This window comes from Pseudonaja textilis, chromosome Z (genome assembly GCF_049901715.1).
Source record: "Pseudonaja textilis isolate UNSWEBS1 chromosome Z, rPseTex1.2, whole genome shotgun sequence".
NCBI classification, from domain to species: domain Eukaryota; kingdom Metazoa; phylum Chordata; class Lepidosauria; order Squamata; family Elapidae; genus Pseudonaja; species Pseudonaja textilis.
Genome location: NC_142008.1, coordinates 613,053 through 638,239, shown reverse-complemented (window position 1 = coordinate 638,239; position 25,187 = coordinate 613,053). Strand labels below are relative to the sequence as shown.

The following is a 25,187-nucleotide window of genomic DNA, read 5'->3' as shown; positions in this document are numbered from 1 at the left end:
CATTTATCCATTTAAATCATCATCATCTTCATTTAGCGACCCCATAATCCCTTGCTCCATTCAGTTGTCCCATTCAGTCGGGGCAAATGAATGAAGCCAGCAGAATATTTACTGGCCAGATGCCCTTCCTGTCACCAGTGCAGAGTTTTTGTTCAGCATATCATCGGAGACTTTTTTTTTTTTTACTACCGGTTTGGCCAAACTGGTCCGAATCGGTAGCATACCGCCACCGCCCCAGGAAAACCTGGATGCATGGGGCCTGCCTAGAAGGGCGGGAACCTTGCCCGGTAAGGTCCAACCTCTGACCCCAAAGCCTTCCTTACTCGTAGAGTGTGGTCCTGGCTGCCGGTCACTAGCCGGCCGGCCGCAGCCTTCAGGGTGGTGATGGGCTTTTGGTGAGCGCAGGTCACTGTGTGAGTCAGCTGGCAGCTGAGGAGGTCATTGGGGCTGTAGACCGGCGGTGACGGGAGGCTGTTCCTGCCCGGAGTGGCTGGAAAGAGAGAAAAAAGAGAAAGGGAGGGAAGAAAAGAAGGAAGGAGACAGAAAAAGAGAGAAAAGTAAATGAGAAAATGAGAAAGAAGAAAAAGAAAAAAAGCAGAGAAAAGGAAAGGAAATAAAAGAGAGAAAGGAGAGAAAGAAAAAAGAAAGATGAGGCAGAGAGGAAAAGGGTGAGGGAAAAGGAAAGAAAAAAGGAAAAGGAAGGAAAGGAGAAAAAGACAGGGAAAAGAGAAACAGAAAATGAGAATGAAAAAGAAAGACAGAAACAGAAAAGGAGAAAGGAAAGAGAGAAGAAAGAAGTGAGAAAGAAAAAAGATAAAGATAAGGGAGAGAGAGGAAAAGAGAGAAAAGGAAAGAAAACAGAAAGAGAAAAAGAAAAAGGGAGGAAGGAAAGGAGGAAAAGACAGATAAAAGAGAGAAACAGAAAATGAGAAAGAATGAAAAAGAAACAGAAAAGGAGAAAGAGAAAGAAAGAAACGAGAAGAAAAAGATAAAGATGGCAGAGAGGGGGAAGAGAGAAAAGGAAAGAGAACAGAGAAAGAGAAAAAAGGGAGGAAAAAAGAAGAGAAAGAGACAGAGAGAAGAGAGAAACAGGTAGAGAAAACAAGAATGAAAAATATAGAAACAGAGAAAACAAGCGAGAGAAAGGGAAAGAGAGAAGAGAAAGCGAAAAAGAAAAAAGATAAAGATAAGGCACAGAGGGATAGAGAGAAAGGAAAAGAGAGAGAAAAAGAAAGAAAGAAAAAAGAGGAGAAAGAGAAAGAAAAGTAGACACAGATAGAGAAAACAAGAATGAAAAAGAGAGAAGCAGAGAAAAGGAGAGAGAGGAAGGGAAACAGAGAAGAGAGGGAAAGAAAAAAGTTAAAGATAAGGCAGAGAACGTGAGAAAAAGGGAAAGAGAGAAAAGTAGAAAGAGAGAAAATGAGAAAGAATGAAAAGAGAAAGAGAGAGGGAGAGAAAAGGAGAAAGGGAAAGAGAGAAGAGAGAGAGGAGGAAAAAAGATAAGGCAGAGAGAGGGAAAGAGTGACAGAAAGGGAAAGAGAGAAAGAGAAAGAAAGAACAAGAGAAAAGAAAGAAAAGAGTGAACAGACATTGTTGCTTTCACAGCCAGTGTGCAAGGACACCTGGGAATGCACTAATTTTGGTCTTTTGCACATCTGGAATACATTTTGCTAAGCCCTGGGATGAGGGTTACATAACAAACCTCGATTTAAGACCAGGAGGATTTAGGGACGGAGGAGAGGGGAGCGGTAAACACCTCCAACTCCGACTCCCAGAATCCCCTGCTTACCCTGGAAGGGGGAGAGCGGCATGGACAGGGGGGTCCTGAGAGAATAAAAATCGAGGGAGCCGTTCAGCCTGGCAGCCACAATCCTGCGCCGAGGGGAAACACAAAAGGTTACCAATAAAGTTCAAATGAAATCTGAAATTTAATTTTTAAAAAGAAAATCATTCGGGGATAGGAAGGAGTGGAATTTGGGGAAGCGAGGAGGCAGCGGCCGTGGAAGAGGAGGAAGAGGAGGATGAGAGCGCAGGAGAAGAGAAAGAGGAAAAGAAGGAAGAGGGAAAGAAGGAGAAGATGAGGAAGAGAGGAGGAGGAGGGAGAGCAAGAGAAGAGGAGGAGGAAGAGGAGGATGAGAGCGCAGGAGAAGAGAAAGAGGAAAAGAAGGAAGAGGGAAAGAAGGAGAAGATGAGGAAGAGAGGAGGAGGAGGGAGAGCAAGAGAAGAGGAGGAGGAAGAGGAGGATGAGAGCGCAGGAGAAGAGAAAGAGGAAAAGAAGGAAGAGGGAAAGAAGGAGAAGATGAGGAAGAGAGGAGGAGGAGGGAGAGCAAGAGAAGAGGAGGGAGGAAGAGGAGGATGAGAGCGCAGGAGAAGAGAAAAAGAGGAAAAGAAGGAAGAGGGAAAGAAGGAGAAGATGAGGAAGAGAGGAGGAGGAGGGAGAGCAAGAGAAGAGGAGGAGGAAGAGGAGGATGAGAGCACAGGAGAAGAGAAAGAGGAAAAGAAGGAAGAGGGAAAGAAGGAGAAGATGAGGAAGAGAGGAGGAGGAGGGAGAGCAAGAGAAGAGGAGGAGGAAGAGGAGGATGAGAGCGCAGGAGAAGAGAAAGAGGAAAAGAAGGAAGAGGGAAAGAAGGAGAAGATGAGGAAGAGAGGAGGAGGAGGGAAAGCAAGAGAAGAGGAGGAGGAAGAGGAGGATGAGAGTGCAGGAGAAGAAAAAGAGGAAAAGAAGGAGAAGATGAGGAACAGCAGGAAAGAGGAAGGGGAGGAAGAGGAAGGGGAGGAAAAAGAATGAAGAGGAATCAGAGAAGGAGGGAGCGCAGGAGAAAAAAAGAGGAGGAAGAGGAAGAGGAGGAGGAAGAGAGGAGGAGGAGGGAGAGCAAGAGAAGAGGAGGAGGAAGAGAAAGAGGAAAAGGAAGAGAAGGAGGAAGAGGAGCAGCAGAAGGAGGGAGACAAGGAAGAGGAGGAAGGATAGAAGGAAAAAAGGAGGAAGAGAGGAGGAGGAGGAGGAAGAGGAGGAGGAAAAGAGGAGGAAGTGAAGGAAGAGGAATCCGAGAAGGAGGAGGGAGTTAGGAGAAGAAAAAGAGGAAAAGGAGGAGGAAAAGGAAGAAAAGGGGGAAAGGAAGAGGAGGAAGAGGAGAAAGAAGAGGAGGAAAAAAGAAGAGGAAAAATCAGAGGAGGAAGAAGAGGAGGAAGAGGAAAAAGAGGGAAAGGAGGAGGAGAAAAGAAGGAGTAAGAGATCAGAGGAGGGCGAGAAAGAGGAAAAGGAAGGAGGAGGAGGAAGAGGAGGAAAAGAGAAGGTGGAAGAGGAGGAAAGGAGGAAGAAGAGAAGGAAGTGGAGGAAAAGAGGAAGAGGAGCAGGAGGGAGAGAAGAAATAGGAGGAGGAAAAGGAAGAGGAGGAGGAAGAGAAGGAAGGAGGAGGAAGGACTCTCTGAACTCTCCAGCTCTCCAGCTCTCTGAACTGGATGGTTCGCGTCTCGCGACCCTACCAGGTAACATCATCAGTGCCAGAAGGGAGTGACATTATACTGCCTATAAACAGTAACCGAACCCCGCTCCCTTCTAGATCACTGGATGCTGTTCCCTAGTCAGGTTGTGAGACGTCTGGGCAAGAAAAAACACCCACCCCCCACCCCCCACCTTCCAGGACCCTGAAATCCATACCTGTCACTCAGAAAGACGAGGGAGGTGATTCCGGACGCCCCGTCTTCACGGCTGCACTGGAGGGTCCCCTCAATAGCGTCCCACACCTGCAGAAGAGAATGGGGAGTTCCCACCCCCAAAATATTTGTGTGTGTGGGGAGGACTAAAGAGGACCAGGGCGCCCGATGGTCGTAAAGTGAATTTTTGGCCTCCTTTGACGACCATATTGGCAACCGTTGTGCAGTGAGGCTATGCGAGCGGCACCGGCGTTAAGCGAATCCGGCTCGTCGGAAGGTCACCAAAACGGGGATAGTGCGACGGGATAGTGCGACCCTCCCCCTCCTCCCCCCAGGACACTGCGGCTGTCATAAAGGCGAGTCCAGGGTTTGATCCTATGCGCAGCGATGGTCATTAAGTGGGGGAAACGGTCATCCGTCCCATCGATGGGAAGCACAGTGGAAGTTTTCTTCCTTTTTGGGGGGACAGCGGAACATATGACATGCATGTCAAAAGCGACACAGCGCCATTGGGGTGTCACCCACACCCGAGAACCAACTGCAGGTAGCCCTCAACCAATGGCCACAATTGATCTCCCCCAAATTCTGTTGCTAAGCGAGACAGTTCAGTGAGTTTCATCCCAGATGACCAACTTTCTTGCCACCGTCTTTAAGTGAATTGGGGCGGTCGTTAAGTCAGATTCTTAAGTGAGCTAACCACTTCAAAAACTCTCCTTTTACTGTTAAGAACAGGAGGGACTCGACTTACGGTGGCGATCAACATTTCGGCGGCTAAGTGGACGGTTAAATGAATTTTGTCTCGTTTTATGATACCGTTGTTAAGAGAATCTCTGCAGGGGTTTAATCAGAGACCTGGTTGTTAAGTGAATCTGGCTCCCCGGTTTGTCAGAATGTTGCAAAAGAGGAGCATGTGACCCAGGGATATGGCAACTGTCATAAATACGAGTCAGTGGCCAAAGGTCTGAATTTTGATCATGTGACCTTGGTAGAATACCACAAGGTCATTAAGTGTGGAAAAACGGCCCTGAGTCCCTTTTTTCCAGGGCCATTTGCAACTTCAAGTGGTTGCTAAGCGAACCATCGTAAGTTGAGGACTATCCTACAGCCCGCCTCCCAAGCACATCCTTTATGGGGTTAAGTGAAACATCGGCTATTGTAATGCCTGTTGCTTCCCGTTAAGTGAATCGCTGCATTCATGAAGTGAGGAACACAGTCGTTAAGTGAATCTGGCATCCCAGGTCAATGGGGCGTTCCGTTAGGACCGTCATAAATACAAGTCGTGAGCCAACCTTCCAAAGTTCAATCTGAGAATCGTTAAGGAGCAAAACCGGCCCGAAGTCCCTTTTTTTTTCAAGGCCAGGGTCATGTCGGGCACTAAATGAAACCGTTGTAAAGCGAAGACTCCCCTTACCTCCAGCCTCCCGTTGCTCCGGCCGGCCGCGATGAGATTCCCCTGCAGTTCTAAACTCCAGACCGAGCTGTCCACATCGCCCTGCCAGGAAATTGGAGGGGGGCTTTTCGTGGGGACGCTGGCGGGCTCGTTGGCCACCAAGCCGCCCCGTTGTGGGAGGCATTCGGGGTCCTCGCCAACGCGGGGCTTCGCAACAGTCGAGACGCGGGAGAAGGCCGTGCAGTTCAGGGCTCCATGCTCGCATGCCCTTCCCACCCAGGCTGCCAAAGTCATAGCCGTCCGGCCGTCCCCGATGCTACGGAGGCGCGGTCCTGGGGCTCGCGTGGGCGTTGCTCTGAAAAAATTTGTATCGATCAAGGAAGAGAGATCCGGTTGGTCGCTGAAGAGCAGGGGCGGTGGGGGGCTGCGGGTGCGACAGAACGGAGGGCTACCGTCCCAGGAGTCTTCCGGAAAGCTGCGCCCGTCGGGACTGTAATCCCAACAATCCTGAAAATCCGGGAGGCTGCTACTGTTATCCCGGGGCAAGCTGAAAAAGAAGCAGAAGGAGAAAGAGTGGGGAGGGGCTTTAGAGGTCATTTAGTCCGATTTCCCCTGCTCTGGCAGGAGATCCCATGTGGTGTCACAGAATGAGGGAAGGGACCTGGGAGATCTTCTAGTCCAGCCCCTGCTGCAGCAGGAGACCCTTACAGAATCGTCGGACAGAGCCAGAAAGGACCTCGGAGGTCATCTGGCCCAACCCCCTGCGAAAGCAGGAGTTCCTTCCAGAATAATAGAATAATAGTCGAAAGGGACCTCAGAGGTCATCTAGTCCAACCCCCTGATTGAGCAGGAGACCCTTCCAGAATCATAGAATGACAGAGTTGGAAGGAACCTCGAAGATCTTCTAGCTCAACCTGCTGCGACAACAGGAGATCCTTCCAGAATAATAGTATCACAGATTTGGAAGGTCATCTAGTCCAACCCCCTGCTCAAGCAAGAGATCCTTCCAAAATCTTAGAATAACAGTGTTAAAAGGGACATTGGAGGTCATCTAGTCCAACCCCCTGTGCAAGCAGGAGACCTTCCAATCTTTTACTAAACACTTCCAGCGTTGGCGCACCCAGAGCCCACAAAGACGGACAAATAGATAGGACGAGTCGCAATGCCGCCACCATCCCTCTAAACAGCGTGTTGCCTCTGCTTGCACCTTGTCCCGTACGACATTATCTGTCAGTTATTCCACTAGCGCATCTGCCCTCTAAAGTAGTCCTTGATTTACAACCACAACGGAGCCAAAAATTGTTGGGGCTACGTGGACAGGTTAAGTGAATTTTCACCCCCATTTTACGAAGCTGTTTAAGGGAATCTCTTGCAGGGTTTAAAGTTACTAACATGGTTGTTAAGTGAATCTGGGTTCCTGCTTTTATTGGAAGGTCACAAAAGGGGATCGCAGGACTCCGGGATGCCATAAATACAAGCTAGTTGCCAAGCGGCTGAATTTTGATGATGAAACTGTCAATTGTGTGAAAAATGATCATGTCGCTTTTTTCAGTGCTGTTGTCTTCCAACCGTCACTAAATGAAGCATCATAAATCAAGGACTACCTGTTATGTGGAGAAAGACCTTGTGGGAACATTTGTCCAACCAACGTTGCTTCTCTGCATTAAGCCAGCGATGGCAAGCCTGTGACACGTACAGCAAAGCTGACGTGGGACATTTTGTCGGCAACATGTGACAAAAAACGATTCTCGAACGCACACTCTGTTCTCGTGCGATTTTTTAAGGGCTGCACAAAAAAGGTGCATGTTTGAATAGAATCACACCTGAAGGTCCATGCCGTGCGGCGGATTGTGGGGAACGGCGCAATGCACACTTGTTTTGAGGGAGAACAACTGGGCTGGCACCCCCGAAATCTGCGGCCACCATTGCGGGACTCACCATTGCTTAGGAATGACCATCAGGCAGTCGCCTGTCTGCGCGTCCCACACCCGGATCTGGCCCACCAGGCAGCAACTGACCAACAGCATCCCATCGCTAGCCAGGCATTCGATGTCCTGCAAAACAGGGCAAGACGTTGGCAAGAGGCGGTTGCCCTTGGCTCAGAAGCACCGAGGAGCACCCAGGTTTTGAAAGGGTCCTTGGCAGGAGCTGGAGCTAAGGACAGGGACTCAACCGCAGTTGTTAAAAAGTTTGAATAACAATTGTATGTCACTTTCCTCAGGTGCTGTTGTTCATTTCAAGCGGTCACTAAATGAACTGTTGAAAGTCACAGGTTAGCTGTATGAGCTTGCCTTTTTATTTTATTGTTTTTGTTATTTTAGTTCTTTTTATTTTTCTATTCATTTTACTATTTTTATTGTATTTTATATTTTCTATCACTTTATTTTTCTACTTGATTCCATATTTTCTATTCTTTTATTCTATTTGATTTTTGTTTTGTTATTCTAGCTTATTTTATATAATTTTATTATTGCATTTATTGTATTTTATTTTCATTATGTTATTCTATTCTGTTTTGTATTTTATTTTTGTTATTTTATTCTATTTTGTTTTATATTATTTTATTTTTTTATTTTTGTTTTATTTTTAATTTTATATTATATTTTATCCTGTTATTTTCATTATATTCTTTTATTCTATTTTATTTTTATTTTATTTTAAATATATTTAAAATAAATATATTTTATTATGTATTTTAAATGACATCTCTGTTCATTTTCTTTATTTTTCCAATAATTTTTGTTCCTTTTCACCTTTTACACATCTTAATCTTTACAGTACTGTTTATTTTTATTTTAATATGCACTTTATTTTATTATATTATTTTTTCTTCTTCTATTTTCGTCTTTTCTTCTATTTTATTCAAATGTATACTTTTATTTTATAATTTATAATATCCTTTTATTCTATTGTATTCAAATGTATACTTTTATTTTATATTTCATACTATTTTATTCTATTTCATTCAAGTGTATGCTTTTATTTTATATTTTATTTTAGTCGTATTTTATGTTATTTTATTTATTTGACGATTTGATTTATGCCTCTTATTTGTAAACGTGGTCTATGACCGCAATAAAGCCATTATAATTACTACTAGGGTGCCTCCGGCTGCTCGCACCTGACATGCTCCCAAGTGGCTTCTCTTTCCCCGCCCCACCCCCGCTTGCTTCTTTCCCCCTTCCACCCCGCCAGCCCCTCCCCATTCCTATCCCCAGTCTTCAAGCTTGATAGACCCAATGAAGAACCTTCAAAGGTGATTAAAAGCAACTGATTTTCCTTGAAGTGGTTTTCCCTTCTCATCCGAGAAGCTTCCTTCCTTTCCGAATGAAGAACTGAACTGTTAGTCAGAATGGAGGAAGCTTCTCTGGATGAGAAGCGAAACCTCTTCAAGAAAAAAAAAATCCTAAGAAAGAAGACCTCAGCTGTTGGGAGTCAATAAGAATACCCCTTTGACTTTAGTGTCATCAGCTCCACGGGCCCAATGCAACTCTCACCATGAGGTGGCCTCGGAGGACGAGGGGGATGATCTCCGTTTCGGGAGGCGAATATCCGTAGTCGTCGCAGGGGAGGTCCCCTCTTCGCCGCCGACTGTGGGAAAGCCCGCTTTGCCCATAATTCTTGGGGCACAAGACTTTGTAGAGACAAAAGAGGAGAAGGACCAAAAGAATGCCAGATGCCAGGCCAAGGGCAGCCACCCTGGAAAGAGACAAGGAGAAGGCATGAAGAAACCTGGAAACCTTATTCCTCCATATTCCAAAGATCATAGTAGGATTCTACTGGTTTCCTGAGCTTTTTTCTTTGTTATCCTCTCAGCTGATTGTCAGAGCTTTCTCTCTTTTTTCTTTTTACTACTGGTTCAGGCAAACCGGTAGCATTTCACTACTGACTTCAGGTGAGGAGAAGGTGGCTCAGATACTAGTAGTCCTCTGACTTACAGCCATTCATTTAGTGACTGAAAAAAGCAATTCACGTCCGTTTGGCACACTTACATGCCCGTCGCAACATCCCTACGGTTACCTGTGTCAGGATTCCAGCAATCGCCCTGATTAAATCATGATTCTGGAGCCAAACTTCAAGAAACTTCAAAGGATGCATTAGGGGCGACATACTGGCCCTGCCCTGTACGAAGCCAACTCTGGCCTACGTAATTTACAGTCCCCTGTGACCCTGTTTCCCCCCTCCCCCCTGGGGGTCTCATAAACCAGATACTCCAATTGGGCTGGGTGTCATCAATCACATTCTCCAAATACGGGCTAGGTGTCATGATTCAAGTTCTCCAATTAAATATATTTGCGGGCAAAAGCTCTGGTAGTTTAGTTACAGTATTTTAAAGATAAGAGTTGGAATGTACTTTCGATTTCCAAACTGCTGCACTGCTCTTCCAGATTTCCTTCCTCTCCCCTCCCCCGCTTTTTATGGCAACTACTAAAACAGGCATAGGAATGTTTTATGAGTTGACATTCGGCTCCTCTCACTTCTTGAGTTGACAATATGATCAAACTCCGGACACTCGTCAACCGGCTCGCACTTACAACAGTTGCAGCGTCCCTGTTGCCTATATCCGGGAGATGCCCGAGCAACAGGGAGCCTGTTGGTGGTGGCGGTCAGACTGAGACCACGGAGGAGCGTTGGGAACCCCGTACGGCACGTTTAGTGGAAGCGGAACGCCCTATGATTGGTGTCGCCCAGGACTAACCAGGACACAGCTCCATTGCTGCGGGTCTCACTCACTTGTAGAGGGTGACATCTTGCGGGCTGTGCCCTTTGGGCTTCTCGTCTGAAAGCCGGCCTGCCTGTTCCGCTTTCACGATGCCCAACGAGAAGGAGGACTGATACCGATTGGCTTCGTGCGGATGCCGTGCGTCCAAAGCCTCTTGGGGCTCCAGGTACAGGGTGACAGGGATGACTGGAAGGATACTAATGTACCTGGAGGAAGAGAAGAATGATTGGAGAAGAAGACACCCCAAAGAATCAGAAGAGACACCCCAAAGAGGCAGACTGCAGAAACCCAACCCCTCCAAAGGAATTCCGGGAGGCAGACGACAGGAACTCAACACCCCAAGGTGACCATCACCGTCTTCGATCAGAGCTCTTCACCCGTCTGGCAGAGCCACGGGAACAGCCACGGTCCCGAATTCAGGAGAACGTTAACACATCCAAGAGCTGGGAATTCTCGGTGAGCGTGAGATCCAAAAAGTGGCATAAATTGCTTGGAAATGGCAGCCGTTTGGGCGGCTTGGGACCTGCGCTGGCCCCTCTCCATTTCCTGAGATTTAGCACAGGGTTGGTCCACTGTGGGAATTTGGAGAATTGCAGACTTCAACTCCCAGAATTCTCCGGTGAGTTGAGGTTGCCAGCAATCATCCCCACCACAGAGTAGCAGCTAACGAAGGGACCAACAAGGACATTTCCCACCAATGGTCAGGGCAAGCAATTACTATATAAACATAAGAGCAAACCCCATGCCTTCTAACACTGATGATGTCCCCTGGCTGGGTCATGAAACATCTAAAAGACAACAACTAAGCTCAGATAGCACTGGGGGTCCCACAATACTTTTCTTCTTCCTCCTCCTCCTTCTCCTCCTCCTCCACCACCACCACAAACCCAACTACCTTCTGTTGTTCCCTAGTTGGGTCATGAAACATCTGCAAGAAAACCACCCAGCTGAGAGAGCCCCAAGGACTTCACAGTTCCTTCCTTCCTTCCTTCCTTCCTTCCTTCCTTCCTTCCTTCCTTCCTTCCTCCCTCCCTCCCTCCCTCCCTCCCTCCCTCCTCCCTTCTAGCACTGATGATGCTACCTAGTAGGATCATGAAATGTCTGCAAGAAAACCCACCTAGCTCAGAGAGCCCCAAGGACCCCCGAACCCACCGTTTGGCCAGGGTGACGTTGTAGTAGCTGAAGAGCGAGGGCCAGTGGCGAAAGGAGAGTTTTCTCCAGAGCTCTTCGTCTTCGGCGCCCCACGTCACTTCCGCCGTGGAGCCCACCTCCGGATGCCCCCTGCTCCTGGCGTTCCTCGGCTCCTCGGCAGGGCGCTCCGCCTCCGGATGGTGTGAAGACTCCGACGTCTGGTTTTCCACGAGCAGCGGTGGCGAGGGGGACCGCCCGGGATCGGCCGAGAAGACCGAGAGGGACAATTTGGCATCGGCGCCCGTCGGCAGGACCTCCCCAGCGCCCGGCAGCACCGGCAGCCCAGCTTCGCTCTGCTCCGCGACGTGGGAGGCCAGGTAGAGGCGGAAGCCCGCCGGATCGGTGTAAACCAAGATGCCAATCCAGACCACCGTCCCAGTCTGCAGGGGGGGAGACAAGTTTTATAACAATCCCTTCAAGAGCTCATCTAGACCAACCCCCTGCTCAGGGCCAGAAACCCGTATAGAAGAAGAGAGCTGGAAGGGACCTTGGAGGTCATCTACTCCAACCCCCTGCTGGAGCAAGAGACCCTTACAGAATCATAGACTCTCAGAATTGGAAGGGGTCTTGGAGGTCAACCCCCTGCTCCAGGAGCTGGCCCTAGAGACTGTTTCGGACCCGAGGCGCTCTGATCTCTCCTTCAAACGAACTGTCCAAATCTACCCGCACCCCGAGGGACATCAGCCGCAGCCCGTCATCTCCCCAGTGGCAACTCGTAAAGCATTCCTATGCCTGTTTTCGAGTTTCCATAAGCAGGAGCGGTGGGAGAACCTGAAGGAGCAGTCCGGCCGGTGAAAGCCAGAGGTACATTCCACGCTTCTCTTACAACAATTGTAGCCTGGGAACCAGACCTTGCGCCCTCGAAAATCCTTCATTGGAGAATGTGATTGATGACACACCCGGGGGGAGGGGGAAAACATGGATGACAAGTGACGGTAAATTACGTGTGGCAGAGCTGGCGTCATATGGGTCAATGCCAACGTGTTGCTCCCGATAAATCTTTTGGATTCTTTCGAAGCTTGGCTCGAGGCTCATGACTGAATTAGGGCAATCACCTGGAATCCTGACACCCATCTCCTTCCATTTCCACGCCCTCCGACCACGTTTTCGTGGCTCGGACACCAAATACCCCCCCGATGGCCAAGCAACCCCTCGTGCAGAAGCCTCCGTGGGGGGCTGCGAGCCTTGTCCTGTCCCGTCGTGTGCATCACCGAAAGTCCCCCAAGTCTTACCATGATGATTCTCTGGGCCAGTCGGGTCCGTGCGAAGAAATACACCACCCTCAGGCGCTTGGGAAGGCGGAGGTTACGGAGAGAAGAGGTCTGGAGGTTGATGGTATGTAGGGTAGCTGGGCGCATGGCCGGCTGGCGCGTTCATACCGTGGGCCCCGGGCACCGGGTTTGGGGGGCGGGAGGCAGGCTTCGGCGGGAGGACGCTTGTTGAGATCAGCCAGCTGACAAAGGGAAGAAAAAACCCATATATGGGTCAGAATTCAGGAGTCTCTCTCTCTCTCTCTCTCCTCGAGGAGGAACGACACCAGTTAGAAGGGACCTTGGAGGTCATCCAGTCCAACCCCCTGCTCGAGCAGGAGACCCTTTCAGAACCACAAGAGTTGGAAGGGACTTTGGAGGTCATCTAGTCCAACCCCCTGCTCGAGCAGGAGACCCTTTCAGAACCACAAGAGTTGGAAGGGACTTTGGAGGTCATCTAGTCCAACCCCCTGCTCGAGCAGGAGACCCTTTCAGAACCACCAAAGTTGGAAGGGACCTTGGAGGTCATCCAGTCCAACCCCCTGCTCGAGCAGGAGACCCTTTCAGAACCACAAAAGTTGGAAGGGGCCTTGGAGGTCATCCAGTCCAACCCCCTGCTCGAGCAGGACACCTTACATCCTTTCAGACAAATTCCTGCAACTGGTCTTTGGCAACCTTAAAAAACACCGAAAGAGCCACAAAGATCCTAACCGGAAGCCCGTCCCCAATTCAATTCTGGAGCTGACCACTCTATGGCAGTTCCCCACCATAGAGTCTCCTCCTAGCACGGCGTCCTTTTTCCTCTCCTTGTCTTAACCGAAAGCCCTATCAGTTGTGGAGCCGACCGGCGACAGGGAGCCGCAGCAGAGGGAGGAAAGAGCCACATGCGGCTCCAGAACCGCAGGTTGCCGATCCCTGCCTTATACCAAGGCCTTTTAAAGCGGTATTAACGCTCCCGTGATCTTGAATCAATCCCTCTGTTAATGCAGCCCGAGAACCGTGTTGGCCTTCTCGGCTGCTGCATTAACCCGGCTGGCTCGGGTTTCGAAGGGATCGTTGACCAGGATTCCAAGATCCTTCTCCAAACGATTTGAGATTGACCCGTTTGGATCTTATATAACCCGGATTATGGCCTCGACGAAGCCCTCCCTTACAAAGAGACAAAGACTTTCCGGTTCTGGGTTTTACCTCCATCCGACGGATATCGATGGAGAGGACGGTGGTGAAGAAAAACATCTGGAGGAAGAAGTCGGACACCAGGCCCACCACAGCAAAGAGGCAGAACTCCTGGAAAGGACGAGAGAGAGAGAAAGAGAATGAGAGAGTGGGGAACGAGAAAGAGAGGGAATGAAAGAGAGCGGGGATGAGAGAGAGAATGAGAAAGAGGGGGAAATGAGAGGGAAAGGGAGAATGAGAGAGAAAGATGGGGAGTGAGAAAGACAGGAGGGAGAGAGAGAATGAGAAAGAGGGGGAAATGAGAGAGAAAAGAGGGAATGAAAGAGAGAATGAGAGAGAATGAGAGTATGAGAGGGGGAATGAGAGAGAGGATACGAGAGAAAGAGAAAGAATTAGAGAAAGAGAATGAGTAAATGAGAGAGAAAGGCGGGGAGAATGAGAGAGGGAGAGAGACCCAGACCCAGTCATGATAAATAAGAGGACAGAGTCTTCCTGCAGGAAAGTTCTAGAAAATTGCTTTTTCCCATGAGTTGGGCCAGGAGCGTAGAGCAGGGAGTCTCCAACCTTGGCAACTTTACAAGTTGTGGACTTCATCTCCCAGAATGCCTTGCCTTGTGGACTCCAAACACCAAGCATGGCTGGTTGTGGAATTCTGGGTGTCGGGAGTCCTCAAGGCACGGAATTCTGGGAGTGGAAATCCGCAAGGACGTAAGGATGGAGACCCCTGTGGTATCTGTCTTCGAGAGACTTGAATGCAGGGCTAACGATCTGTTCGCACGGTTGTGTCGTGTGTTATCAGCGTCAACTCCTATTTCGAGGGTCCTTTTAGAGTTGCCCACAGAAAGGGAGGCGGGGAAAGGGTTTGAAAAAGCAATGCGGCAGCTTGGAAATCGAAAGCGCATTCCATCAATAGCTTTTCAGAGAAAAGTAACTGGAGTTCCTGCTGCGCAAAATTCAAACTGGGCAGCCTGACGGATGACTCTGGGCTATGGAGGTGTCCCATTGGAGGATATGAATTGGGATACACCCAGGGGGGCGGGGGTTTAATTGGGGTAACTGCCGGAATCCTGACAATCAGGACTAAAATAATCTGACTTTACGGATTTATTTACAGATAAGAGAAGATTTACAGATATGAGAAGAGAAGATTGGGGCTGGGTGCTCCTCGGAAGTTCACTTGGAACTTGGGATGGTGGCTAAATGGTCATAAGGTGAGGATGACCCCTACTTCGGAAGAATCTCCCACCCCCCCCCCCAGTACCTGGATGGCCGGGACGAAGGTAAATAGCCAATCAGGATGATCCCCAGCTCCGTGCCCATGTTCTTCATGATGGACCAACTCTCGTTGCTCAGACCTGGAACGTAAGTGGTGAGGTGAAGGCTTGGTCATCCCACCAAGCAGGAGCTGCTCCACCGGGTTTTCTCCGGGGGTGGGTTTCAAAAAAAAATAATAATTTCCGACCGGTTCAGAGAATTCGCTTCGTGCGTGTATATGTGCAGGACTCAAACAGCGCCCTCGGTATCAACCCTGGTGACCGGTGCACCTAATGCGCGTGTGTGCAGAGCACAGAGACCGCTCTCTGTGTCAAGTCAACCAGCGTGCCGTGTTTTCGCTCAGCTGAAGCGCAGCAATCCGCTCTGCCATGCAAATCAGCTCAGCTGATAAACACCAGAATGTAGGAGAGGTAAGAGCGGGGGAAGGCGATCGGGGCCAGCCAGAAGGAGCATTGGCCGGTTCTCCGAACCAGTCAAAATTTTCACAACTGGCCCGCCAGAACCCGTCCAAACTGGCTGAATACCGCCTCTGGTTTTCTTGCTGTGTGACTGCCCGAGGGAACAGGTTCTGCCAACAACTGTGTTTCCCTGAAAATAAGACCCTGTCTTATACTTTTTTTCCCACCAAAAAAGGCATCGGGTCTTATTTTGGGGGGATGTCATCCACTGAGTAACCTCACTTGTGCGAGTGTCCCCCCGCGGCCTCCCTCCGGAAGTCCTTCTACGGCCGGCAAGGCTTTCCTGAAGGCCTCAGCAGCCGATAGGATCGATCCAGAGCTTTGTTATCTGCTAGAGGCCTTCAGGAAAGCCTGGCCATCCTTGCTGGCTGCAGAAGAAATGGGCCGGCCAGGCAGGTGTCAGGTCGTGTGAGGCCTGGCTACACCTGTCCAAAGGTAAGGAGTAGGGCAGCTCCACCCACCTTCCACCCCCAGCCTAGCTTAATTTTTACCCATCCACTCTGGAGTGGGCAGATCTTAATTAGGGCTTATTTGGGGGGGATAGGGCTTATATTGGGAGCACGTGTAAAAATCAAGCTAGGGCTTACTTTCAGGGTAGGTGGTATTTGAAACAGGGTATCGTTGGCAAACCCAGCCTATCTCAGCCCAGGCCTTACCAGCTTTTTCTGGGATGATGAAAAAAAGCTTACTCTTTTACGTACCCTGAGCAATCCGCAGCTTTACTTCCAGGTCGACTGGCGTGGACACCACCGATTTGGTGAGAACCAGCACGTTCTCGATGCCGATCACAACCACCAGGTATGGGAAAATTTCTCTGGAAGGAAAAAGGGAAAGAGAAGCTGAACTCAACACGGAAGCTGCAGCTGTTGTGGCGCACCAGCAGCCAGCAGAGCCGGTAGCTGACTCGGACAGTGAGGAGGTGGTGGAAGAACCTGGGCCAGTCCTGGAGTCTGGGGAGGGCTCTGCATTGGGGCAGAGATGGGGCCAGGGCCCTCTGACAGTTATCGGCTGCCTTCTGAGTCGGAGGTCAGTGGGGAAGAAGAACAGCTGGAGCCTGTTCCCAGTGTGCCCATGCGCAGAGCTGCCAGGAGAAGGGAACAGTTAAGGAACAAGGGTCGACTCGGGAGTAAAGCCACAGGTGGACGGTGAATGGCCCCTCCCAGAGGGAATAAAGAGGAGCAAAAGGGGTTTGCAGGGGAGAATTAGTTCAGTTCATTTGGGTGAAGATCTGTTCCTGACTTCTTGCCAAGTAATTGCTGCTACAGTGTGGCGTTTGGAAGCTATCAGCCTGGCAACTTTGATAAAGCCTGATAAAGGCCTGTAGTTGTGAGATCTCTCGAAAGACGGTTGGCCGGGACTTTGCTGGAGAGGAATTCACCTTAACCTAAATAAAAGGGGTTTTTATCGGGACGAGGAGTCGGCTTCGTGATCTTGGGAATCCTAGGTCAGAACAGGAGGAACCTGGGAAGAGAAACACTAAGAAGAGAGTCACCAGGACTCCCTCTGAAGAGGGAGTGCTCGATCCAGGACCCGCTGACAGTTTCCGGCTCACCACGGTTCAGCCAACTTACCCTCCGTTGAGCGTCGGCGTGAGGCCAAACAGCGTGCACAGCCCAACGGACATCAGGAGAGAGCTGAGCACTGTCACGACGGCGGCCAAAGCCAGACCCCACTTGGATTTCACCATGTCGATCTTGCCTGAAGAGGGGGAAAAAGCCCATCCGTCTTTGAGTGAGACAGACAAGAGAAAGACGCACGCACGGACTTCGTTCCAGACCCGAGAGAAAGAATTAGAGGCTACAGACCAACAACGGCACGAGTCGGTGACCACAAAAGCGCGACCGTGGTCGGTAAGACCACACTCGGAATAATTGCATCCAATTTTGGTGCTAAGCTGCGGTGAGGTAGCCGGGGAGAGGCACCTGTGGCTAATTGTCCTAGACCCGTTGCTAAGGGCCTGAATTTTGGACATCTCTTGATTAGATTTATTTGTAACCCATCCGGTTTCAAAATGACTTGAAACAAGCTGGGATGGTCAGCAGAGTTCCCGCTGGCTCGCAACCTTGGCTCCGAAAAGAAGGGGCCAGTGTGAACACTTCATACAGGCAGCTCTCGACTCACGACCACCATTAAACCCCAGATTGCCGTCGTTCAGCAAGACCTTTTGCTAAGTGAGATTCGCCCCATTTTATGACCTTTTCTGCCATGTTGGTTAAGTAAATCACTGCAGTTGTTAAGTAAGTCATCTTCTGACAAGCCAACTTTTCTGACCAAGGCCTCCTGAGACTGTAATTAAGCACGCGCTTAATCCAAACAAGTCTTGTTTTACTTCAATGCTGGGAATTATGTCCATTCCCAGCCCGTAATGAGTCCCAAACAGTCCCCTGAGATAAGCACCCACCTTTCTCGCCTTTGGATTGCTGCTAGCAACTAAAGGGCCAAATTAAAGTACAAAGTCCACACAGAGCTTCAAGGTTTAATCTGAACACAGTGAACAAAGTTGCTTCCTGCAAAGGCTCATGTCCCTTTGCTCTTCCTTTATGTCTTATGGGAGGGCATAAGCCTTACTCCCCAAAAGTTGCCCCTTTTGCCTTAACTGTTCTTGCCTTCTGGCGGCTCTGCGCAAGCTGCGCATTGGGAACAGGCTCCCCCTGTTCCTCTGCCTTGCTTCTGTCAGATTCTGGAGGCTCCGGAGTCAGCACGGAACTCTCAGTGGGCCCTGACCCCCATCTCTGTGTCGGACGCAGATCCGTCTTTTGAGTCCTCCCAGACTGGCACATGTTCCTCCCCACTGTCCGACTCTGCTGCTTTCTCCGTGGGCTGCCGGAGGACCACAACAAAGTCAATGCTGAAGCCAGACTCACTTAACAACCGTATGACTCACTTAACTTCTGCAGTGACTAACTTAACAACCGAGTTTAAAAAAGGGCATTAAGACAGGGCAAAATGCACTTAACAACCGATTTGCTTAACAACTGAAATTTGGTGCTCAACTATGGTTGTAAGTCAAGGACTAAACATATAGGAAATTGTTTGACGGCTCACTTTATCCTGGACAGGAAGTCCTCGACTAAAGACCAAAATTGAGACCAACACCCTGCGGTCATGTAAAGATTCCCTTTTGCAGCCAAGTCAGCGGGGAAGCAGAATTCATTGAACAATCGTCTTACTAACTTAACAACTTCAGTAATTCAGTTAACAACCATGGAAAGGCAGGTTGTACAACAGGGCAAAACTCAGGAACAAACGTCTCGCTTAGCAACGGGAAAATTTGGGGCTCCGTTGTGGTTTTAAGTCAGGGACTAACTGTACACGAAGCCGTTCCGTCATCTTGCTCGAGCTAAACACTGTGCGGGAAGACAGGTCATCAGAGGAGACAAAACTGGGTGAACAAATGCCTCGCTTAGTGACGGCAAATCTGGCGTTCAAGTGCGGTCGTAAGTTGAGGACAACCTGACCTGATCGAGCCAAACAGCCTGTTGACTCGTTCGGCCGAACTTACGGGTGGAGAAGTAGATGTAAGCAAAGAGGATGACATAGGTGGTGACGAGAGGGATGAGTTCGGCAACGCCGATTTCTTCCTTAAAATGGACGTGGACCATCTGGTCTTCCCGCAGGCTGCTGTTGGCGCTGGGATGGAGCAGCTTGAGCCGCGAGCGGAGGCTGGAGAGGAACCTGTCCCGGGAGAGAGCGAAGAAGAGGCCCCATCATCCACAAGGCATCGGGGGAGGGGGATACGCAAAACAATTCCTTGTTCCCAACAAACTCTCCTCCCCGCAGCGTCTCCCCACAAGTCTCAGTCCCCAAGGATGTCGCTGAAAGAGGGGCGGGATGCTCTCCTCCCGAGTTGTTGGATCAGCCTGTGCTGTTCCCACCTTCTCTCCACCCTCCGTGCTCAGGGATCAAGAGAGGCTGGTTTTTGCTCATCGCCTGAGCTCCGTCGCTCCTTAGGTCCACTGCTTGCCCTCCGTCATCCTGCCACCCGTTGCTTCCTGCTAACAAGCCATCCCAATCCTGAGGGGCCCTGAGCTGCCACGGCCCGGCCCTCCCCACATTCCTCCGAAGCCGTTTCCTCGATCTCTGTCAGCTCCAGCTTGTCGATCCTCCGCAGATTCAGGCTTTAATGACACCTCCTTGTTCTGACCTGGGCTTCCCCAACAGCACGAAGCCAACCCCTCGTCCCAATAAACCCCTTTTATTTCATTGACAGTGAATTCCTCTCCAACAACATCCCAGCCAACTGTCTTTCAAGAGAGTTCACAATGACAGACCTTTATCAGGCTTGAAAAGTGACCAGGCCAATATTTTTCAGATGCTACAATACTTGGCAAGAATGCAGGAATTGAACTCATTGTCCCCTGCAAACCCCACTCCCCTTTCGTCCTCTTTCTTCCCTCTGGGAGGGGCCATTCACCATCCACCTGTGGCTTTACTCCCGAGTCGACCCTTGTTCCTTAGCTGTTCCCTTCTCCTGGCAGCTCTGCGCATGGGCACACTGGGAACAGGCTCCAGCTGTTCTTCTTCCCCACTTATCTCCGACTCAGAAGGCAGCTGATAACTGTCAGAGGGCCCTGGCCCCATCTCTGCCCCAACGCAGAGCCCTCCCCAGACTCCAGGACTGGCCCATGTTCCTCCCCCAACCTCCTCACTGTCCGAGTCTGCCGACAGCTCCGCTGGCCGCTGTCGGGCCACAACACTACTCTCAAAGGAAAGCATGTATCTAATCTACCCGCATGCATTCATATCACCCATCTATGCATACTATACACACATACAGATAGAGAGAGAACGTCCCAGACAAACCCTGCGGACTCTGTTCAAGCGCCGCTTATATTCTACGACCTTTGACTGAAGAAAGGGAACTTCCAACTATCTTTTCGGCTGTGCTCAACACTTTCTGCCCACCTCAAAAGAAAGTATATCAACCCCCCGGTTTCCCTGAAAAAAAACCCTAGCGTGTATTTTTCAGGATCCTCGTACTATAAGCCCTGTCCCAAAAATTAAACCCCGGTTAAAATGGTCAGTCGGATAGATACGTTTTTAGTACCGCATTTCCTCGAAAATAAAACCTAACTGGAAAATAAGCCCTAATGAGTCTTTTGGAACAAAAATTAATATAAGACCCCGTCTTGTTTTCGGGGAAACACGGGTTTCATAGCCATGCATAAATATACCTACACTGATACATACAAATATAATGTCGGGATTCTGGCAGTTACCCCAATTAAATCCTGAGTCTCGAGCCAAACTTCCAAAGGATTTATGGGGAGTTAAAATGTCTGGCACTGCCTGGGTGTAGCCGACTCTGAGGCACATAATTCACTGTCACCCTTGACCCTGGTTTCCCCTGGGTGTATCACAATTGATATTCTCCAATGGGACACATCCATAGCCCAGAGTCATCAATCATGGTCTCCAGTTAGAATTTTGTGCAACAGGAACTCCAGTCACCTATTTACTATCTCTGAAAAACTATTCATGGAATGCACTTTCGATTTCTAAGCTGCCACACTGCTCTTTCAAACCCCTTTCCCCACCTAACCAGACAGTAATGCCAATAAAATAGGATGCTCTCAATCATCCCTCTGTAGCAGGAGTATCAAACTTGAGGCGTCACGCAACATATCGGGACTGTTTTCCCCACTTCAGTAAACCGGGTGTGGATGTGGCCAACATGTGATGACGCATCCAGCCCAAGGACAGGGAGTTTGACAACCCTGCTCAATAGAAAGTGGTAAGGACAGGGGAAGGATATTAAAGATGGATACTAAGAAGACATTAAAGTCGCAACTCAAGGAATACGTGTACTTCCAATTTGCCATAGCCAAACCATTGATTTGCTTAAAACCACAATGATTCACTTAATGACCACCGCAAAAATGGTAATAAAGTCACATAAGCTACTCATTTTTATGGCTGTCAGAAGTTACAACGGTGTTGGGCTGGCTTTGTTATGGTCCTGACTTGAAAATTATCTGCATTGCTAGAGTAAAAGCTAACGTAGATGCGGCTGTGGCAGGGACAAACTCTCCAAAGGAGGAGTTGTAAACATCTTAACGGAGAGCCATGCGAGAGGTGGAGGCACCTTTGGAGAACATCACAAAGAAGGTCCCAGAGTGGACAAAAAGTTTCTCCAAGCATATTTCAGTCTCGCAAAGCAACTCACCTGGCGTCGTAGTGCCGCAGACCCAAAGTGATGGCATAGATGACCACGCGCTTCCGGTTGTAGAGATTCACCCCGCTGTACTTTCCTGGAACTCCAAACAGGAGATCTGAAGAGACCGGGAGAAGAACAGGAGGTGAGTGCGAAGGACGCCTCATCCTAAGCAATGGACGAGGTGAGGCAACTACCCATCTTGAAGGACGTGCTCGGTAAACCCGGAAGAACTGCTCAGTCTGGAAATCCTGGTAAATGCTTGTTGACGTCCCTCCGTCTCTCCCAGTGTTTGTCAACCTCCGCAACCGTAAGGTGGGTGGATTTCAACCGGCTTGGCCAGTTGGGGAAATGCTGGGAATTGAGGTCCACCCACCTTAAAAGGTGTGGAAGGGTGGGAAGAATTGGTCGCTCCTGACATTGGCTGGGATTTCTGCAAGGCCCTCCAGGGTCTGAGGTGGGGGGTCTTTCTTCAAACTTGGGCGACGTTAAGACTTGTGGACTTCAGCTCCCAGAATTCCTCTGCAAGAACGGCCTCTCCCTTCCCACCTACTTGTCTGCCTTTCTTCTCCTCCTCCTTCCCTTTGGTTTCTCCCTCCCTTTCTTTTCCCTTCTTCATTCCTTCCCATTTTGTTCCTCTCCTCTCCTTCCTCCCTTCTTCCTTCCCTCCCTCCCTCTTCCTTCCTTCCCCCCTTTGGTTCCTCCCTGCTTCCCTGTTTTCTCTCCTTTTCTTCCTCCCTTTCTTCTCCTTATGTTTCTCTTTCATTACTTCCTGTCTCCCTGTCTTCCTTGCTCTCTATTCTCCTTTCCTCCCTCCTGTTCTTTTCTTCATCCCTCCTTTTCTCTTTCTTCCATTCCTCTTTCATTATTTGATCTCCTGTTCTTTTCCTTCCTTCCTATCTATATCTATCTATTCATCCATCCATCTTATTCACATTTCCTTCTTCCCTTCTTCCTTCCCTCTCTCATTCTCAATCTTTCCTTCCTTCCTTCCTATCTATATCTATTCATCCATCCATCTTATTCACATTTCCTTCTTCCCTTGTTCCTTCCCTCTCTCATTCTCAATCTTTCCTTCCTTCCTTCTTTCCTTCCTATCTATATCTATCTATTCATCCATCCATCTTATTCACATTTCCTTCTTCCTTCTTCCTTCCTCTCTCATTCTCAATCTTTCCTTCCTTCCTTCCTTCCTATCTATATCTATTCATCCATCCATCTTATTCACATTTCCTTCTTCCCTTGTTCCTTCCCTCTCTCATTCTCAATCTTTCCTTCCTTCCTTCTTTCCTTCCTATCTATATCTATCTATTCATCCATCCATCTTATTCACATTTCCTTCTTCCCTTGTTCCTTCCCTCTCTCATTCTTAATCTTTCTTTCCTTCCTTCCTATATCTATCTATTCATCCATCCATCTTATTCACATTTCCTTCTTCCCTTGTTCCTTCCCTCTCTCATTCTTAATCTTTCTTTCCTTCCTTCCTTCCTTCCTTCCTTCCTTCCTTTCTATCCTTCCTTCCTTCCTATTTATATATCTATTCATCCATCCATCTTATACACATTTCCTTCTTCCCTTCTTCCTTCCCTCTCTCATTCTCAATCTTTCCTTCCTTCCTTCCTATCTATATCTATCTATTCATCCATCCATCTTGTTCACATTTCCTTCTTCCCTTGTTCCTTCCCTCTCATTCTCAATCTTTCCTTCCTCCTTTCCTTTCCTTTCCTTTTCCTTTCCTTTCCTTTCCTTTCCTTTCCTTTCCTTCCTTCCTTCCTTCCTTCCTTCCTTCCTTCCTTCCTTCCTTCCTTCCTTCCTTCCTTCCTTCCTTCCTTCCTTTCCTTCCTCCTCTTAGGTGCCTGAGGAATTCTGGGAGCTGGAAGAAGGACCAGCCATTTTAACATAGCCAACTTTGGAAAAAACTCCCTCGCCACCTCAACCTTCCCCCACAAGAGAGCTCAACCTCGTGGCTGCTCTCATACCCCCGCTTTGGGGGGCTCCCTCCCTACCCTTCGGGGTCGCCGACGTCTGCAGGGTCTTGGGTTCGTGCTGGTGGATGGTTTTAATGACATCAGGGTCAGCGCCAAACCGCTCCCGGTCGTTCTGCCAGAAGTTGGCGGGGGAGAGGAGAAGGCAGCCGTGTTCGGGGAGCAGCCCCCGGAGCTTCTTCAGGCCGGGCAGGAGGTCGGTCACTTGAAGGCAGACATCGTCCAAAGTTTTAATCCGGGGACTGGACGCCAACAGGAAAGAAGCGGGGAGACCCAACGTCAAGCCGAGGAAGGATTTGGTTACAGGCGCCGACGGCAACATTGCGTACAAAAATGGGAAGGGCGGAGAGGTGACAGTGGCCTAGAGGCGGAGCATCTCCCCTCACCATCCGAATGCTGCGAGTTCGATCCTAGGTAGAGGCAGATATTTCCTCCCTCTGTGGGCAGAAGAATAAATCTGCCGAACAAAACTCTGCTCTGGCGACAGGAAGGGCGCCCGTCCAATAAACACCCCAGCTCCATTCAGTTGCTCTGACTCCAACCCCGCACCCCAAGGGGTTATGGCAGGTGTGGGCCTCGAAGTATTTTAGCAACCGGTTCTCTGTCCAGTTGCTGGGTGGGCGTGGCCATGGTGGGCGTGGCCTGGTCAGCCTCCTGCACCATGGTGGGGGGCTGTTCCTTCCGGGGGCGTTTTCACCCTCCCCAGGCCCTGGAGGCTTCCAGTGTTTTTTGGGGGCTGCCCCAAAGAAAAGGAGAGGTCCACTTATTTTCCAAAGCACCAGAAGGCAGGACGAGAAGCAACGGACGGATACAAATCGAGAGACCCGGAGTGAAGGAAAAACTTCCTGACAGGGAGGACAACGAATCAGTGGAACAGCTTGCCACTAGAAGCCCTGAATGCTCCATCCCTGGAGGCTTTTTAAGAAAAGACTGGGCAGCCATTTGTCTGAAATGAGGTAAGTTCTCCTGCTGCAGCAGGGGGTTGGACTAGATGACCTCCGAGGTCCCTTCCAACTCTGTCATTCTATCCTTCTGTCAGCGTCTCCTGCTGCAGCAGGCGGTTGGACTAGATGACCTCCGAGGCCCCCTTCCAACTCTGTCTCTTCTAACAGGGTGATTCTGTCAGGGTCTCCTGCTGCAGCAGGGGGTTGGACTAGATGACCTCAAAGGTCCCTTCCAACTCTGTTATTCTATGATTCCATAAGGGTTTCGTGCTCAAGTACGGGGTTGGTCTAGAGGACCTCTGAGATCCACTCCTGTTTATGATGGTCACATTATCTCGGAAGTCATGCTTTGGCAACCTTCTGATGAGCAACGCCTACAGGGAAGCCCGATCCACTTAATGACCGTGCAACTCACTTAACAACAGCAGGGATCCACTTCACGATGGCAGCCAGAGAGTTCGCAAAACTGGGGGTTGGGGGCGCAGCTCCCTTGAACTGTTCCGCTGAGGGATGGATGGTGTGTGTGTGCGTGTGCCCGACCGCCATCGTTTATGCCAAGGACCAGGTGCGAACAGCGCCGGAGGTACGCGTTTATGCTTGCGTGATGGCGGCTGGGGAAGACGCACAGCTGTCCCTGTTTTACCACCTACCCGTCGCGCAAAGCGTGGTTCCGCAGCTCCTCCACCAGCTGGAAGACCCGGGCGAGCGGAGCACGAAAGACGTCAACAGCCAGGAAGTTCTTGGGCCACGGAGAAACCGTGGCTTTCACCAGGACCTGTTGGATGTAGGCCACGGGCGCTCCAGAGTACTAGAGGAGAGAAGGATGCACGGATAACAGTGTTTCCCCCCAAAAATAAGACCCTGTTTTATCATTCGGTTCCCCCCACAAAAAAAGGCACCAGTTCTTATTTGGGGGGGGGGGTCCTCCACGGATTGATCTCACTTGCGCGCGTCGCCTCCGGCTTCCTTCCAGAATTCCTTCACCTG

The 25,187-nt window shown here is 49.7% G+C and overlaps 1 protein-coding gene across 1 annotated transcript in view; it reads right to left on the bottom strand.

Moving 5' to 3' along the window:
• SCAP (SREBF chaperone) overlaps window positions 1-25,187 on the bottom strand; it is a 37,899-nt gene that overhangs the window by 5,893 nt on the left and 6,819 nt on the right. Inside the window, 19 exon segments of the mRNA XM_026721082.2 lie at window positions 324-490; window positions 1,790-1,872; window positions 3,659-3,744; window positions 5,066-5,591; window positions 6,983-7,098; window positions 8,542-8,743; window positions 9,779-9,973; window positions 10,920-11,338; window positions 12,191-12,328; window positions 12,331-12,411; window positions 13,397-13,495; window positions 14,646-14,668; window positions 14,671-14,739; window positions 15,819-15,931; window positions 16,689-16,815; window positions 18,620-18,792; window positions 21,284-21,389; window positions 23,278-23,498; window positions 24,851-25,008. Coding sequence (XP_026576867.2) covers window positions 324-490; window positions 1,790-1,872; window positions 3,659-3,744; window positions 5,066-5,591; window positions 6,983-7,098; window positions 8,542-8,743; window positions 9,779-9,973; window positions 10,920-11,338; window positions 12,191-12,328; window positions 12,331-12,411; window positions 13,397-13,495; window positions 14,646-14,668; window positions 14,671-14,739; window positions 15,819-15,931; window positions 16,689-16,815; window positions 18,620-18,792; window positions 21,284-21,389; window positions 23,278-23,498; window positions 24,851-25,008 — 3,102 coding nt within the window.